General features: G+C 38.9%; 1 protein-coding gene across 3 annotated transcripts in view; it reads right to left on the bottom strand.

Moving 5' to 3' along the window:
* The window catches only part of ANKRD55 (ankyrin repeat domain 55), a 152,897-nt gene that overhangs the window by 11,535 nt on the left and 122,030 nt on the right, over nt 1-19,332 (bottom strand). For 2 of the 3 annotated variants that reach the window (XM_056824894.1, XM_056824895.1), the window contains exons 8-10: nt 18,121-18,288; nt 11,857-12,482; nt 3,817-3,918 (exon numbers count right to left, since the gene is read on the bottom strand). In XM_056824894.1, the coding sequence (XP_056680872.1) occupies nt 3,817-3,918; nt 11,857-12,482; nt 18,121-18,288 (896 nt within the window). Of the gene's footprint in view, nt 1-3,816; nt 3,919-11,856; nt 12,486-18,120; nt 18,289-19,332 lie in introns of all 3 variants that reach the window. The other variant, XM_056824893.1, reaches the window with a different exon arrangement.

Below are 19,332 nucleotides of genomic sequence, written 5' to 3'. Positions count from 1 at the left end.
TCTTCTTCTTCTTCTTCTTCTTCTTCTTCTTCTTCTTCCTTCTTCCCTGTATAACCCCTTACAGACAGAATTTCTCCCTCTCCTCACACTCTGCAATAGATATTGGCAATAAGCAAAAATATCAATAAATAAGCATTTATTAATCAATCTAATTATGTTCATATCTTTTGCAAATGATTCAGCATGAACATTATGAGTTGACCAAGTGCCCTGTGAAATGATGTTTCTTGTTGCTTTTGGATTCTGGATAAATCCAGTCATTTACTATTCCAAGTGGAATCTGTGAGCCATCCTTTCATTGAATGTTTCTATTTTTATTTATGGTAGGTTTCATTTATAGCTTGCCAAAAGGTCAGGATTGATGATTCATATCCTCTACTCATTGGTCACTGGACAAGGATCTCACAGTTAAAGAACTAACAACTAAAATATTATTTAAAGAATTGTGATTTTTACTTAGCCCCCTCTGCTTTCTCTCTTACATTTCTTTCCTCTTTTCAAATCATAGGGCATTAGCCTCTCAGAGCCAGATAAAGGAAAATTAAAATGTTGTATAAGTGTCAGCTAATATTGTTATTCTAAGATGATTTTATGTTCTAACCAACCTTTCCTAAAGACTGAAATGAGAGAAAGTCCTATATAGTAAATGAGATCCAGCCTAGGCATCAGGAAGACCTGGGTTCAAGCCCTTTTCCTGTTATAAACTGATTATGAGGGCAGCTAGATGGTTCACTCCAGGCTTGGAATTGAAAGGACGCAGGTTCAAATTTGGCCTTGGACACTTCCTAGCTGTGTGACCCTTGGCAAGTCCCTGACCCTTGTTTGCCTAGCCCTTCCCTTGTGTCTTAAGAGTGACCAGGACAGAAGGTATGAGTTAAAAAATAAATAAGCTGATTATAACCCTTTGCAAGACATTTAACCTCTCAAGACCTCAAACACATCTCCAAGGTGACAAGTTGTAGGACCTTTGTTGATCTGTGTTGGCAGCATGTTTCTTACTAGGCATCCACAACCATGGCTCAGCATCTCCCCGCTTCCTCCATCTGTTCATGCTGCTTTTATGGGTTATCTTCCCCCATGAGAATGAAACTTCGCAGAGAACCGATTCTAGTTTTGTTTGCTTGCTTGTTTTTTGCTTGTATTTGTATTTCCATCATTTAACACAGAGCCTGGAAAGTAAATGCTTAATAAATGCTTGTTGTTGGGATTATTCTGGAAGAAATTGTAGTTTTGGAATGGAAAAAAGAACATGATGAATCTTTAAAAATAAATAAAAATATATTTAAAAATATAAAAATAAAAATATTCATTGACTCAGAGACTCTTATTTTTTTATTATACTAATGCCAAGGAAGCAATTATTACACTTATATCAAGGAAGCAATAGGTAAGAAGAAAGTACTCATATCTACCCATATATTTATAGCAGTACTTTTTTGATATAGCAAAGAATTAGAAACAAAAGAAAAAGGCCAGGAGCAGCTAAGTGGCTCAGTGGATAGAGAGCCAGGCCTATACAGGGGAGGTCTTGGATTCAAATCTGGACTCAGATACTTCCTAGCTTTGTGACCCTGGGCAAGTCACCTAATCCTACTTGTCTAGACTTTACTGCTCTTCTGCATTGGAACACAATATTGATTCCAAGACAGAAAGTAAGAATTAAAAAAAAAAAAACAGAAGCCTATTGGTTAGGGAAAGGCTCAACAAATTGGGTCACCTGAATGAAATGAAATATGACTGTTTGGTAAGAAATGACACATGTGGGGCAGCTAAATGTCTCAGTGAATAATGAGTCAATTCTGGAGGCAGAAATTCCTGGGTTCAAATTTGGTTTCAGATACTTCTTAGCTGAGTGATCCTGGACAAGTCACTTAACCCTTACTGCTCTTCTGCCTTGGAACCAGTACTTAATATCCAATATCTTGTTTCCAGAATCTTGGAACCAATACTTAGGACAATACCAATACTTAGTATTAATTCCGAGAGAGAAGGTAAGGGAGAGAGAAGGAAAGGAAAGAAATGATATATGTGAAGAACATAGAGAAACATAGAAAGATCCATGTGAACTGATGCAAAGTGAAGTGAAACAAAACTAAGAACGTAATATTCACAGTAACTACAAGAATATCACAATCACATATACGCACACAAATTCAAAAGTGAATGTAACAATGAGAAAGATGAGCCTGAGTCAAATGAAGAGATATGAGAAGACGCACCTAACCCAACCCTTTGAGGAGGTGGTAGGTCCGCATGTGATTTATATATTACGCACAATTTGGGGCTTCTTCAATGTCTTGTGCTGGTCGCTCCACCCCTTTCTTTTCTTTCTTTTTGTCTTTTAAAATACATTTTTTAAAAATATGGTGTGACTTGCTGGAAGGGGAAGAGGAGGGATACTGGGGATAATGATTATGTAAAAAAAAAACAAAAAACCAGAAGACATTAACAAAAAGTTCCTTAAGATAAAGCAACTAGAGATAGTTAAATAAAAGAGATTCACCCCCAAAGCAAGACTTCAGTGCCACTTCTAACTTTCTACTTTGCATTAGTTATTTGAGTATGAGTCTTTAGAAAAAAGAAATCACTCCCCTCTACTTATTCTTGGGACTTCCATTGATGGTAAGGTGTTTGGGGTATTAAAAAATGCTTTTGGAATTGAATTGACCTGGCAGCAGTTGGAAGTTCCATCTACTATAAATTGTCTTAATTTCTGAGGAGAAAAGGGAGGCCACTATTTTGTCAAAAAGGAGAAGGAGACTCCATGGTGTCCCATCATTACCAGGAAAAATGGTAGCTTGTATTCCCCTATCGAGGTCAGAGAATGAGTTAAAGCTTTCATGGCTTTGAATAGTTCTAAGAATATTCTGTGGACATAGAGTACTGAAATCTTGACATTTGTACTCATGACACAGCTGGTCAGCCTGTATCCTTTAATAATCATGTTCTGCTCAAGTAATTATTAATTCTCATATCCTTCCAATCAGACTAATCTGAAATTTTCTGATGTTTGACAGATGAATTTTTCTCCTCTTTTGCTGGAGATTAAATATCATTCCAGTATGAAAGACAAGCCCCTTTATCAACAGAGCAAAGGGACTAGAATAAGGAGTTGATTTTTAAAGAAATTATGATTTAAAAAAACAATCCCAAAATAAACCCCCTTAAGAAAAGTCATTAAACAAACAAACCCAATCCCTAAAGATTAATCTCATATATTATTGTGTTTTTTTTTTACATAATCATTATCCCCAGTATCCCTCCTCTTCCCCTTCCAGCAAGTCACACCATATTTTTAAAAGATCTTGTAGTTTCCCATGAGAAAGAAATTATTTTGGATAAGGGTTCTTAAATCTTTTTTTTTTCTTTTTTGGTATTGTGGATTCCTTTGATAATCTGGTAAAGCCTATAGACCCCTTCTCGGAAGAATTTTTGAAAGTCATGATTGAAGGAAATATTACATTTCATTTGAAGGTTAATGAAAATAAAGATGCACATTTTTTTTCCTATCCAAATTCTTGAGCCCTGAGAAGTATGCCCACAGATCTCCATGTAATGACCACGTATTTTAGAATCCCTCCTCCCCACCCCCAATTTGGGATGAAGACAATCAACTATATGGCTCAAGAAAAAAGTCAGAGAAGTACTGCCTGATTGACTAGCCTAGCCCATTGGGGAATGGGAATGACAAGGATTTTTTGTTCGTTTTTTCTTTAAATTAGAAGACTGGCATCCAACATCCCCTTGAAAAATGAACCCTAGGGTCTAGTATCTAAGAGGCTAGAAAAGGAAGTCAACAACAATAATGGTACTTACATTTCCGAACACAGTGAGGTGGTATTGGGGCTAGACTGTTGCGCACGAAAGGAATATCCTTTACTTTGGGTCTGTCTAGGGGAAAGTGCTGAAAACTTTGCCCTGTGGACAAATACAATCACATAATTTAGTTGAGAACAGAATGCTAATGATCATATTGAGTGGAGAGTGAAAGGGGTTAGGAACTTTGGAGAAGATAAACTAGAAGAGTGCAGAAACAAGAGGAAATATTACTTGGAATAATCTCTTGAATGAACTATATCTAAATGAAAATTTAGAATTTAATTTGTAATTTTTAAAAATTTAGAAATCAAAATTAAAGAATCTTTGAGATGGAATTGTCCCCATCTATACCTGAGTAGAAGTCCTTCTAGCATATTACTAATAGGAATTTATCCAGTTTTTACTTGAATACCTTTAATGATGGAGAACTCACTTCTAAATAAGCCATTTTAGCATTTAGTATAGTGCCTGGCACATAACTTGATAAAGACTTACTGAATGAATGAATTGAAGGGTACCTACAAAGTACATATACCAGGAGTGCCCCCTGCAAAAATCCTGACCAGCGATCATCCTGGACATGCTTAAAGATCTCCAGTGGAGAGGAACCCATTACTTCCCCTCCCAACTTTTCCAAGGAAGTCCAAGCTTCCTTTGGATGAGTCATTTGGTGGTGCCTACTTTTATCCTCGACATCATAAATAATCCAGTCCTTTGTTAATTTAAGCTAAGACCACTTTGCTTTGTTTGATATGCCACAAATACCAATTTTTAAAAACTTTTATCATCTGTCTTAGTCTCAATTCTAAGACAGAAGAGAAGCAAGGACCATGCAAAGGGGGTTAAATGACTTGCTCAGGGTCACACATGTAGGAAGGGTCTGAGACCTGTGAATTCAGGTCCTCCCAACTCCAGACTAGCACTCTACTCATTGTGCCACTTAGCTCCTGTTCAATTTCTTCTTAGCAGATTTGGCCCAACATTCTAGCCTACTGAGGACTTTTCAAATGTTGAGGCTGTCATGTAATCCATTGGTTATATCTTCCAACTTTGTGTCCTGTTTGATCAGCATGTAAACTATACTTTTATCCAAATAATTAATCAAAAATATTGAACAACTCAGTGCTTAGGACAGATCCAACAGGGGCGACACTAGAGACTTCCTTCCAAGTTATTCTTTGGGCCATGACCAAAATCCATCTCATTACTATTACTTGGCTTATAACCTCCATTTTATCCAGAGGGTGGCATGAGAGAAATTCTAAAAAGCTGTGCTAAAATGCAGATAGGATCCTAGGCTAATGGATTCCAAGTTGGAAGGGATTCTAGGCATTATTTACTCTAATCTGTTCCCTTTACCTACGATACCAGGATCTACCAGTCTAGTAGCTCAGTCTAAAATGATAATGAAGCTAGCTTATCATGATCTTTTCTTGATGAAGTCAGGTAGGCTTGTAGTGATCACTACTTCTATTTCTAAATATTCCTATCCCATTCTAGAATTTTTCTAGAAAAAAAGTAATTTACATATTTATTTTATTTTGGTAACTGTTACTCATCTGTCTTATTAGTAACTATAAGACAGAAGGGCAAGGGGAAGCAAATGGGGTTAAGTGACTTGCCCAAGGTCACAAAGCTAGGACGTGTCTGAGGCCAGATTAGCAACCAGGTCTTCTGGACTCTGGGTCTGGTGCTCTATCCACTGAGCCACCTGGATTCCTGTAAGTCTATATATTTAAAGTCTGACTCTCTTTCTCTTTTAAAAATAGAGATACTGGGGGCATCTGGGTAGCTCAGTGGATTGCGAGCCAGGACTATAGATGGGAGGAGGTCCTGGGTTCAAATCTGGCCTCAGACACTTCCTAGCTATATGACCCTAGACAAGCCACTTCACCCCCATTGCCTAGCTCTTACCACTCTTCTGCCTTAGAACTAATACACAGTACTGATTCTAAGATAAAAGGTAAGTGTCTTAAAATAAATAAAATCAAAATAGAGACACCTTCTTCCTGCCTCTCTTCATTTGGCACATATCCTGTTCTCCATGATTTTTTAAAGGTCATTGATAGTGGCTCCAGTTTGTACCCTAATCCTGGGTCTGGTAACTTTAACCTATTGCGACCAACTAGATCTATTCTTACTATCTCTTCACTTACGGGTAGGTTTCAATCCCTGTCAACCTTTTTCATTTGTATTTTTTGGTCTATGTTTCCGAATTCCCTAATCCATCTCGTTGGCCACGAAACAGAAGCAAAATAGGTATTCGTTAGCGTTGTCTTTTCTCTCTCTCATCATCTCATCTTGTTGAGTATTCTACACAGGGCTGTGCTGGGAAATGTACAACAATCTACTCTCTGTTTATGCAGCACACTTAAAAACCCCCAAATATCTTACCTTCCATCTTAGAATCAATATTGTGTATTAGTTCCAAGGAAGATGAGTAGTAAGAAGGCTAAGCAATGGGGGTTAAGTGACTTTCCCAGGGTCACATAAGTCAGGATCACTAGAAAGTGTCTGAGGTCAGATTTGAAACACAGAACACACTTTTAAGTTGAATCTGCAATATTAACATTTTCTTCATTACTTTTTAAAGTCCAAACTTAAACTTAAACTAGTGTTTGATGGTTCCTGAGGCATAATGCTTACACTGAAAATTTAACAACTGACTTTTGTGAGCCAGCATACTCTTGATTCTAATATGTTGTCTTCTTCTTGACTCTAACAGTTTTGCAAAATCCTTTTGTTATATCTAGCTTTCATTTTGAGCTTCAAGACACTCTTCTTAGAGGTCACTGTCTCAATTTATCTTTAGTTACCTTGCTTTGTTTGTATCTTTTCTACATGCCTTTTTTGAAATCTAATGTGGCCAATACTTCTCTGTGCTTCCACCTTGGTTTTTTAGATAGTTCCCATTTGTCTTCCTTATTGGTATTGCTTGAGAGCTTCTCTTCCAATTTGGAATAACTTCTATAGAATTTTTGTTCTATCAATCCTTTATTGAAATCTTATGTCTAGGGAAACATCAGGGCTGCCCAACTTTCTTTTCCTTTTTTATCATGGACTCTGAGATGAGAATGATCACTTCCTCCCAGTGTTCCTCCCATCATTTCTACTCTCATGACCAGTTTGTCCTCTTTGCTCTGAATTGGGTCTAGAGTAATAGTTTCCCTACTTGTTTGACTTTAACAGACTTAAATATCAACATTAAGGCAAGCCAAGAATTTATTAGTTGCTTTGCTTGCTTTTAGCAGAGGTCAACCTCCAGAAGATCTCTAGAAGTTTACAACACACATTTCTACTACAATGTGCTTTTGTCTCAAGTTTGTGGTCTACCTCCTGAACTGATCTACTTTGTCCTTCTGGCACGATGCTTTATAGTAGACTCCTGTTACAATATTACTTCTGTTTCTTCGTCTATTATTCCTTATTCAGATGCTGTTAGATTTCTTCCCTTTGGGTCATGAATGTCCTTAAATGAGTTTTTATTTTAAATATTCAGTGCCACTCCATTGCTGTATTTTGTTCTGTTTGTGTAAGGAACTCTTTCCTTAGCTATATTATAGTCATGAATTCCAACCTACTAAGGCTCAGTGATATCTAAGAATTCAAATTTATCTCCTCATGTCAAGATTTTTAGTTCATCTTGCTCATTACTCTTATCTTTATATTTGTGTACAGATACTGAGGCTATGAGCTTTATATTACATTTTATAACTATATTTGAATTAAAAAAAATTTTCCCCTTGAAAATCTCGGTCGCCCTCTCCTGCTTGTGCCTTGACTCATCAATATCTCTCCTAAAATGCCATGTTTGGAAGTAAACCCAATTGTCCAGATGTGGTCTGAATAGATTGCATTTAGAAATTTTGTTGTTCTGAATAGTGCACTTCTTATTAATGAAGTCTAAGTTAACTAAAAGTTAACATTATTATTACTGTTATTATTATTTTGCAGGAGAAGGCTGCTTTCATCGATTTCATCTTATTAGATTTTTATCATCTTTCCAGCCTGTTGAGATCTTTTGGAATTCCTTTTGGATATTCCTCTGGCTAGCCGCCAACATTTAAAACAAGAAAGAAGGAAAAGTGGCATGCATTTTTAAAAAATTAAGTGAATGGTCCCCTTGTCTAGGAGCCCCTAGAGGGTGGGGATTATAAAAGTGTCCAAGAAATCTCTGGACTCATTCTTATTACAACCGATTTGAGCTCAAATACCTAAAAAATGAAGTGAACCATAGGAATGCTTGAGTCAGTTTCATGACACCACCATTGACACTGTTCAGTACAATCTCTCAGACAGCTGGATATTCCGGGGGGGACATGCGTTGGTCCATTCCTTTGGCTAGTAGTCTAGTAGCTAAGGAGGAATTAAAGTCACAGGGCCCAGAAAGATTTTCAAAACCATCCACTCCAACCAAGTAGAATTTGCCTAAGCATCACAGCCTTATTAAAGCCCATTTCTTCTCTTGGTTTCCATTTGGCTGTAGAACTACAGAATCCAATCTAAGGACTGAAAGAGATGCTGGAGAACATTTGGTCCAATCACCTCATTTTTGCAGGTGGGGATGGGGAAGCCCAAGGAGGGAAGTGACTTTGCTACACATAAATACTTTCAGAGGTAAGTCTCTAATGCAAATCCAAAGTGGTTCCCATTATATCCTATTGCCTTTCCCACTCCACACTGGCTAACTGGTTTACAGAACAAATTTGTAAAAACTGCCAGGCTATGTTGGAATACTGTGGCAAGGAATCTGGGTCCACCCACCCACAGACAGCCGTATGGTTTACTAGGCATATGATTTGAAGTGGGACTGAGCAAAGGTCCTTACTTTTAAACTATGAAACACGTTGCCTGTCATGTCGTCAGTATTGTATACTTTCTTTGATTTTTAAACTGTTTTGCTCTTCTATTAAAAACAAAACATGAAGATCTCTGGGGAAGGTCATCAGCCCCTATCAGTGAACATTTTTCTTATGTGACTTTTTTTAGCAGAGGTTAACAGGGAATAGACACTGGCTGGGCACCTGGGAGATGAGTATTGAGGGTATGTGAAGAGGAAAAGGTCAGGAGGGGGAGAAAATGGGTAGTAAAAAAAAAGAAGAAGAAGGTGCTAGATTTGGTCCTGGAACAGTCCATGAAATTGCAAATCCAAGAATGCAGAAAGTAGAAAGAAGGGTCTTTCCGTTTCATCGAAGTCCTTGGGGAGGATGAAGAATCTGTCTGAAAATTTTGGAGAAAGAAGTTTCCTCTTTACCTGGGAGACACATGAGTTTCCTGTTCATACGAGTGGGAGGATAAAATTTGGGGGAGAGGTTCAAGTAAAGTGAGCATTTTCTTGCACTTGAGCTAGTAGCTCAGGAATGATTCTCTGCTATTAGACTAGGCAATGGCTCCTTCTCTCTTTCATCTTCTTTAAAAGCATCAGTCAATGTGAATTATGCTGATATAGTCTTCTATTCCAACTCATTAAGATAAGTGCCCCAGTCCCCTCCCTACTTTTTCAGTCCCTGATCCACAGAATCAGTTAAACTGTTAAAGGATAGTCATTACGGCTAAAGGTTTTGGGTTGCTGATGTCAGCGAAGTAACTGCCAGGAATTCAAGCAATAAGCCAGACCATCCTCATTATTATCTACTGAAGCTAAGGCTAGAGTGGAGAAAATCCCAAAGAAAGAGGTTATCAAAGTTCGTTCATGCCAGGAGCGTGGTGGGATTATTTAAATCATCCAGTGACTTTAACACAGCAAGCCTTGCCTCTACTGCAGGGGTCCTGCTTAGAAATGCGCTGAGATTTTACTTCGAGGATCCTTGCGGAAATACCGGAGAGGTCTCTAAAATGACTAAAGGATGGGTATTTTTTAATGGAAAGATCTCTTTCCAAATTCCTCAGAAGCTTCAATAGCAAGACATCAGATTGGGATAAAAATACCCATCTGGGCCATCTGAGGAGGGGAGAATAAGAGGTTCTGGACTAGTGAAGACAATAGAGTTTTTCATAAAAATATAATACGGCCATCAATCAAGGAATGTTACCCCTTTGGGTAAATCAAAAGACAAGATGCCCTGGGGAAATGGTGCATGTTATCAACCTGTAACAGATTACCAGTGAAAGCTCATGAGAGGTAATTAATGTACAGGACATTGAGAGCTGGAAAGGAAGGCTATTTGGCTGCCAGGAAGTGAGAAAGGAAAGGGACCTAAAAGTCATTTGCCAAAAAACAAAACAAAACAAAACTATACAGGATAGCAATAGATGGCGTTTGTCATGTTTTAGAATATGAAAAGATTTTACCTACATTATCTAATTTGAGCATTTTGCTAATGTCATAAGGCAAGATGCTAGAGGTGTTTTAATTTTCATTGTATAGATGAGAAAAATGAAACTCAGAACGGTTAAGTAATTTGCTCATGGTCACACGAACCACTGAAACCCATATGGAAAGACAGAAGGGTTCAGAACTTTACCAGTGGTGGTACAGTGACTCCATTATATAACCATCAAATAGCTAAATATGTAATATAGTTTGCAATCAAGTTGAATGCTCACTGATTCATAATCATTCACCCAACACTGGCTTGAAGATTTGGCAATGGGGAAATGGCACTGCCAATTTGCTTATTATAGGTGTTTGGTCAAGGTTCCCTGGTCAATTAGAAAAATATGGAAGTTAGGAGATTTGGAGAATAATCTTGGCTTGACTACTAACTAATTATATTCTTCTGGGCAAATCAGTTCTTTAGGTCTCCTGTTTCCTTCTCTGTATAATTAGGAGATTCCATTTGCCAAAGGAAGTAATTCCTTCCAAATGGGAATTCCTATGATCTTGGTGATTTAACACAATATACTTAGTTATCTAAAATGTTATCAAATACATCTCTTTTAAGGCTCCCATTTATAGCCTGAGGGTTCTTGGGAAGTTTGCTATCTATTAATTTAGAACTCCATAGTGGACTTCATGTAGACTGCTGGGTCTATGTCACTTATTTCTAATCTGGTTTTGTGCTACACCAGGGAATCTCTAATTATTGCAAGTTCTAACCAGAAAAATCTCAAAACAAAAGTTAATTTTGGGTCACTTTTAGTTAAAAGAAATATATATCCTTTATAATTTTAGTTGAGCCTGTGTGTGTGTGTGTGTGTGTGTGTGTGTGTGTGTGTGTGTGTGTGTGTTGCTGGAGGAAATAAATCATCAGTGAAACTTGTGCCCTTAATTGTTCATCGGGACATAAAAATATTGGCAATAATAGATCAATTCATGTAAAAAAAGGAGGGGGTTTGCATCATCAGAACTCAGGGGAAAAGATAAGATACTTTAATTTCCTAAGAATGGAGAGCGAGTCAACAAATGAAGAAAGTCTAAATAAAACGCACTTCTCTTTCTCCTTTAAAAAGTTATATGAAGAAGGGAAAACATAAATTTGACGTATTTTGAGGGCATGAAAGTAGTGGGCTTAGATAAGTAAAAATAGAAAAAATTATGAACCGGGTCAGCATAGAACTAGCTCCTGAATACAGTCAGGGCCAATTTCCAGAAGGACTGGGCAGAAACCCCCTGAAAAAGCGCACGTTATTCTATGGGCCATCAGACAAAGGCTCTTGGAGGCAGCCCAGTCAGTGACCCTCAGCCACCAGAAAATAGCTAAAATACATTTTTGTGACTATATGGGACTATACTACTATTATTCCTATTTTGTTCAAATCTGATTCAGAAAGGGATGATTTTTGTCTCTGACCACCATCTCCATCCACGCCCATAGCATAAGGAGACATTTTCTTAGAGATCTCTCTTTGTGGTAGAAGAGGACTTTCTCCTTCTCTGAAACCTTTACTTCTGAGGGACTTCAGGATTTCACTTAGAAGAAAGGGAGGCTCTGAAGGCTCTTAGAAGGGTCCCATTCCCCCAAGTCAGTGTGACCCCACTCTAATTTTAGATCCCAATTCAGAACACTACTTTCTTTCCAGCCTACTTATGCCATATAATCAATACAATGAATTTACCCAACACAGAGAATGAAGAAGATGGAATAAAGTTATTACCTGGTGTACGATTAGACCGGGGTAGCGGCTGTACTGGTCCTAAGAACTCGACATGACTTGGTCTTCCAGCCAGCAATCCATCTGGCATCTTACCTGAAGGAGACACAGTCCAAGCTTTGCAGGAGAAGACTTGATTAGAGTCAGCTGGCCAAGGATTATCTACCAATGCCTGGCAGCCAGTCCTGTGATCTAATAGGTCGTGTTCACTTCTACTTTTTTGAGATTTACATGCAAAACGGGGAGGATTGGAACCTAGGCCAATCTGAGAAGTGGTTCTCTGGGAGGCTGTTAGGAAGGAGTTGCCAGGAGTGATGGGTGGTAGACTCCGTGTTCTGATTGGTGGAAGTCCCTTACGCTCATGCTGCTTCTTTTCTGATGTGAGATACTTCGAAGTTTCCGTGGCCCTTTTCCTTAAGTCCACCATCAGCAGTCTTGGATCAGGTAACTCTTGGCAGTTAGTATCTGCAATGCAGTCAAAGGTAGTGATGATGTCATCAACTTCCGAAGCCCCTTCTCCCTGGTACCTGTCCTGGCTCTGGTCCTTCTCATTGGCTCTCTGTTCTTCCTTCTTCTTCTTACAGAAGATTTGGTTAAGCATGCTGAATGGTCTCTCCTTCTTTAGAAGTCTGCTGTTCAGGGAAGAAAGGGGGTGAATAGACTCAAGTCTATGGGAGTGTAAAGAAAAAAGGGAGCATTGTGAGTGAGGCTAAAAAAATGAGGCAAAACTGAACTTTCAAAGTATTTCATCATATTATTATTTAGGGTGACAAACTTCGATCTGGAAGGCCCTTGGGGACTATTTCGGAAGACTCGAGCATAGTGTAAAGATAGATGAACTCCTCCTTTTTTTTTCTTTTTGTAGGGATCATTTGGCAAGGAACAATTTTCCCTTTCAATGTAGGCTTCACCCCCAAATATTTTATTCTACCTCACCTTTCTTAAAAGATGTTTTTAGGTCTGTTAATCACCCTGAGTTATAGATGATAATAAGGACTATGGTAGAGTGGAAAGAGAAGATTTGGGTTGAAATTGCAGCTCCATTACATATCCTGTGTGACATTGGACAAATTACCTTGTCCCTCTCAACCTCTCTTTTGTCATCTGTAATAGGGGGCTGGACTAGATAATCTTTAAGGTTTGTCCCAGCTCTCACACGCTATGATTCTCTAGTACGCCTCTGAAGAGAAGACATGCTTAAGCTAAAGGGATAGAAGAGCAAAGGTAGAATTTCAGGCACAGATTTGGGGACTCTTTTCATAGGGAGATGCCAATGTCTTCCTGGAGGTGCTAAAATCCCCACGCAAGCAGTTAACATCTTCCTTTATGTTCACAGTTCACAGCTAAACCAGCAGATAGAAGTGGAAGGGAGCATGTGAGGGGTATATCAGGAGAGAGGCTGGGAGAGGATACTATATGTTCAGCAATGCAAAGTCAGTTCTGAGACTAGTGTATTCATCTTCCTTTAACACTTACATATATTTATATCTAAGTGCCTCTCTCTCTCTCTCTCTCTCTCTCTCTCTCTCTCTCTCTCTCTCTCTCTCTCTCATATATATATATATATATATATATATATATATATATATACACACACATATGTGTGCCTATATAAAATACATATATGTATTTGTATATATGTATATATGTATTTTATATAGGCGCACATATCTTGCTATCTTTCTCCCCCAACCCATTTCTCTTCCCTATTCATGTCCCTGTTTCTCTTAGTCAAATATTAAAAAAACAACCGCTCACTTTCTGTCTTAGAAGCAATACAAGTATTGGTCCAAGGCAGAAGAGGGTGATTTGCCCCAGGTCACACAAATAGGAAATATTTGAGGTTAATTTTGAACCTAGGACCTCCTGGCTTAGCACTCCACTGAGCCATCTAGCTGCCACTTAATCATACATTTTTGTAGTCTTAGAGTGATTCTTAACCTCTTAACCCTTCCTAATTAAAAACAAAACAAAACCAAAAAAAAAAAAAACTCTCTTCCTAATATTGCACATCCAATCATTTGTCAAGTCTTGTTCATTTTACCTCCCAAAATCCATGTCAGCTGTTACTTTCTCTCCATCCACAAAATCATCACTCTACCCTTATCTCTTGCCTCATTTTCATTGTTATTTTGGGGTTGTTTCAGTTGTTTCTGACTCTTCGTGACTCCATTTGGAGCTTTTTTGGCCAAGCTACTAGAAAGGATTAGCATTTCCTTCTCCAGTTCATTTAACAGATGAGAAATGAAGATAGAGTTAAGTGACTTGCCCAGGGTCATATAGCTATTAAATGTAGGAGCCCAGATTTGAATTCTGGAAAATGAGTTTTTCTGGTTCTAAAACTAGTGTTCTATACACTGTGCCATCTAGCTGCCTTTACCTCTTGTCTGGACTACTACAATATCCTTCTTGTTGGTCTCCCTGCCTGCCTCAGGTCCTTCCTCTCTCCAATCCATACTCAAAGTCACTAAAAAGGTATTTCTAAGATACTATATAGAGTATCTGATTAGCTCAAACCCCTGCTTAAGAAGCTTTATATTTCTTCTGGGATTAAATTGAGACTCCTCCAATTGTCATCTAAAGGTCTTAATAACCTGATACCAGCCCCATCAAGCTTCTTACACCTTACTTCCCTTCACATTCTTTTCCGTTCAGTCACACTGACTTTTTGGGTAGCCTGAATACATGGCACTCTGTCTCCCATGTCTGTCCTTGGAGTGCATCCTTCTCTCACCTCTGCTTCTGAGACACTCTAACTCTCTTCCAAGTTTAACTTGAGAGGCATCTCCCTCAAATCACCTTGTATTTAGTTTGTGTATTTTCTAATATATGTGGCCCAGCTGTTTCCTCCAGTAGAAGGTAAAGTCCTAAAGGTCAGGGATTGTTTCATTTTGGTCTTTGGATTCCCTGTGCCTCTATATTATAGTATCAGGTACAGAGTAGATCCTCAATTAATATTTGTTTATTGGTTGGTTCATTGATTTGTACCCATACCTCAGTGGAAGATTTCAACACTATATGTTAAAAAGGCTGAAAACCACCATCATTCAGGTCAACCTCCTTTCTATCAGATGGCGGTGTCTGATGGAACTTTGATTGCAATCCATTTTCCTCCATGTGAAGAATTTTTGCTTTAATGTGTGATGCATAACTTTGACTTTTTGCTCTATGTAGGTGGTACAACTGCAGAAAGAATCTTGGACCAGGAGATGGGAGATCTGCATTTGAGCCCGTGTTCTGCCACTAAATGGCTTCCTGCCCTTTAACAAGTTACTTTCTACTATGAGTCTTTGTTTCCTCATCTTTAAAGTAGAAGGGGAAAAATATTAAAAAATTAAATGAAAGGGGTGGAGTGTTTGAGCTAAATAATAATTTTGCTCTTGTTCAATTATTTTAGTTATATCTGACTCTTTGTGACACTATTTAGAGTTTTCTTGATAACGATACTGGAGTACTTTGCCATTTCCTTCTCCAGATCATTTTACAGATGAGAAAACTGAGGCAATTAGAAATAAGTGACTTGGCTAAGGTCAAATAGTAAGTATCTGAGACCAGATTTGAACTCAGATGAGTTTTCTTGACCCCAGCCTTGACACGATATCCACTATACCATTTAATTGCCTTAAATAATCATTCTACACTTATATTTTATTTTTTTGTACTATACCTCAGTGTTTGTTTCAGTCAAGCAATAAACATTTATTAAGCTTCTACTACGTGCCAGGCAAAAATGTGCAAAGTGCTAGGGATCCACAGAGAGGCAAGTGATATTTCCTGCGCTGAAAGGAACTCACAGTCTTATGTAGGAAACAATAAGCAAAAAACCACATACACATAAGCTGTATGTGGGATAAACTAGAGATAATTAATAGAGGAAAGGCATGAAGGGGCTCAAGAAAGACTTCTTGTAGAAGGTGGGGATTTTAGCTTAGACTTGAAAGAAGCCAAAAGGTAAAGATGGAGAAAGAGAGAGTTCCAGGCATGAGAGAGCACCAGTGACAATGCCTGGAGTTTTGAGATGAAGGGTTTTATGGGAGAAACAATAAAGATGCCAGTGCCACTGGATCACAAGGTGCATGGAGATAGGGATACAATGTGAAAGGTATAAGAAGACTGAAAAGGATACTTTGCATACAATAGCCTTTAATAGATATCTGTTGTTCTCTTCACATTATTCCCAAATGAATAAAATATATCTCTCAGTACCTAATCTATTACTGGAACAAATTCAGGCATAATAACACGTGTACATGTGTGTGCACATGCATGTCTATTCTGGCATATGTGTGATAGTGGGGAGATAGATAAAAAAGCAAGGAAGCAAATTGTGCTCAACATATGCAGTATAATATAGTGTATGATTTAGTACCATCATTTTGATCTGTATAAATATAGGGCACTTAATTAATTAATATTAATTAATTAAATAATAAATTAATTATTATAAATATTGTATATATAAATATATAATACATATAATAAATAAATAAATAAATAAATTAAACACTCCAGTACTTCTAAGCAATAGAAGCAGAGCTGCTGCCGGGAAGCCACCTTATGCTCACCAAACTTGACCATTTTGGAAAAGTAAGTTGGAAAAATTTGAGGAGGGGAAGAGAAGAGGAGAGACAGACAGACAGACAGACAGAGAGGGAGAGAGAGAAAGAGAGGGAGAAAGAGAGAGAGAGAGAGAGAGAGAGAGAGAGAGAGAGAGAGAGAGAGAGAGAGAGAGAGAGAGAGAGAGAGAGAGAGAGAGAGAGAGAGAGGGAGAGGGAGAGAGGGAGATAGAGCACTCTACAGTGCCCTGGGTTCTGCCCAATTTTGCTTTTACTCGTGGAGTAGGAGTTAGTCTTCTTATTTTCTCAGTTGAATAGAGAGGATTGCAACTATTGAGTGATGGATGAATGTGGAGAAGTCACCAGCCCAAGAAAAACCTTTGTTTTGTGAATTAGAGAGAGAGAGAGAGAGAGAGAGAGAGAGAGAGAGAGAGAGAGAGAGAGAGAGAGAGAGATGTGATTTTGCTACTGTTGGTGCTTACTCTCTCCTACCAACAAAGAATGCACCCCACAAGGCAGTGTGTTGGAATGGTACAGTAGATTGAGAGTACCTGGGGTTTGAATCCTAGCTCTGCTGCTAACTGCCTGCAAGACTCTGGGCAAATCACTGACCCTCTCTAGACCCAAGTATCTTCCCTTGTAAAATGAAGGAAGTGGATTAGATGGCCTCTAGTCTCTCCCAACTCTAAATCCATGATCCTTCTTTTCTGTGGCAGATGGTTGCTAGGGAGAGGGACTGGTTCATGATTTTACTGATATAAGAAACTGTCTGATGAGGAAATCCCCTCTATTATTGCAGATTAATACCTCCTCTGCAATGTGTAGTCTTTGAAAAATTGCCTAGACTCTAGAGAACTTAGAAATTGAATGTCACAGAGTTAATAAATATCAAATAGTGGGACTTGAACACAAGAGTGTCTGGCTCCAAAGCTAGCTCTCTATCCATTACATCACAATTCTGGTCTTGAAAATTGTGATGGCTGAAAAAAAAAAAAGCCAGTCTGTGGACCACTTGACAAGGAGCCTTTCTCTCATCTGTAGAACAATAAGGCATAGTTGTGTCATATTATAAAGAAAGGAAAAAGCACTGAAAAAGTTACTTCCATTTAGCTTACAACAAGAAACATGTTACCTAGCTATCACGTTCAGAAGAGTGGGCTAGGCATGAGAAGGTGATATAAATTCTTTTCGTGGTCTGATAGGTACACTATTTTGGGCTCCCCTCATTTGTTTATGGTTTTATCCTTTCTTTTGTATCCAGTTTGACTTGATCTTGGCATATAGTATGAGGTATTGGTCTCTGCCTAGTTTCTATCCAGTTTTTCTAGCAGTTTTTGTCAGATAGCTTTTCTTTCAGAAGCTAGACCTTTGGATTTGTCAAACAGTACGTTGCTATGGTGATTTACCACTGCGTGTTGAATGCCTAACCCAGTCCTCTATTTCTCAGCCAGTACCAGATTGTTTTGATGATTGCTGCTTTATAGTACAGTTTGAGATGTGGTGCAGCTAAGCCACCTTCCTTCATTTTTTTTTCATTAATTCTCTTGATATTCTTGGCTTGTCGTTCTTTCAGATGGATTTTGTTATTACTTTTCCCAGCTCTGTGAAATAACTTGGGGGTAGTTTGATTGGTGTGGCAATGAGGAGTGATGGAAAGGAAAGCTTCTAGCTCCTTGGGGGAGCTAAAAGAATAGCTCCCGGTAATCCTCACCTGCTTTCCTGAGAGAGCAGGCTGATGCACGCGGTGTGTCCACAGCGCACGGCGTAAGCCAGAGGAGTGTTCTCATTGATGTCCCGAGGGCTACTCTCTGAGCCGAGCTGCAGTAACGACTGGACACATTCAGCTTTTCCGGCTGCTGCTGCCCAGTGGAGGGGTGTCCTTGAAGAAAAAAGGGGGAGGGGCAAGTTTTTGAACATGGGTGATACACAGAACACAACGCAGGACAATCAACTTTTCAAACTCTTGTCCTATATTGGCAATCTACCTGGCAATGCATTCACTCTTCCCACAGAAGGGGTATTTGAAATGTTCGAGGACAAGGAGCGCTTTCTACTTCAAGAACTTCTAAGATTTGAGCCAGAAACGACTTCGAATGGCAGCAGAGGTGAGATTACTACAGTCGTGGCCGTTTGCATTGTGGGACTAGAGATAGCACCAACTCCTCTCAGGGAAGTACATGTAATTGAGGAGACACGAAGTGACCCATAGAAACGGAACCTCAAGAGCAATGAATAACCTTTTCTTCCTCTGATTGGATGAAGAAAAGCACGATGCAGATAAGGATTGAAAACATGCTCTACTCTGACCCGCTGGGACCAAATCAAGATTTAGTATAATTAGGTATCCCTGGACTGCATTCTGATTAGCCAGCTTCCACGTATAGATTGTTACCAGCCAGTGGTGACTGAGGGGAGGGTCCAGGCTAAAAGGAAGGCTGTGAGGCCACATATTTCCTCATTTCTGATTGTAACATTGACTTGCGAGTGGCCTTTTCCCTGAGAATGAAATAGAAGAGCTGGCGCCTAAGAGTGTCTACTATACACGAGAGTGTCTGGAAGATTTATTTGAATCGATGGTTGTCACACTCATGCATGATAAATCAGAACAAGTTCTTAAAAGGGAGTCAGAAGAAATGGGCTCATTTCAGTTTCCTGCTCTGTAAAATGAGGGTTTGAACTGGATCGTTAAGGGATCTATTCTAACTCTAAATCTATGATTCTACTTTCTGAGAAAAAAAGAAGCATTTCTAACAATTGATTCTTTTTCCCTTTCTCTCTCTCTCTCTCTCTCTCTCTCTCTCTCTCTCTCTCTCTCTCTCTCTCTCTCTCTCTCTCTCTCTCTGCCTCCCTCTTTCTCTCTCTCTCTGCCTCCCTCTTTCTCTGTTTCTCTCTCTGCCCCCCCCCCCCCCCCCTTCTCTCACCT

This window comes from Monodelphis domestica, chromosome 3 (assembly GCF_027887165.1).
Source record: "Monodelphis domestica isolate mMonDom1 chromosome 3, mMonDom1.pri, whole genome shotgun sequence".
Classification (NCBI taxonomy): domain Eukaryota; kingdom Metazoa; phylum Chordata; class Mammalia; order Didelphimorphia; family Didelphidae; genus Monodelphis; species Monodelphis domestica.
The sequence above is the reverse complement of the archived record's forward strand: the minus strand, read 5'-3'. Positions and strand labels throughout refer to the sequence as shown.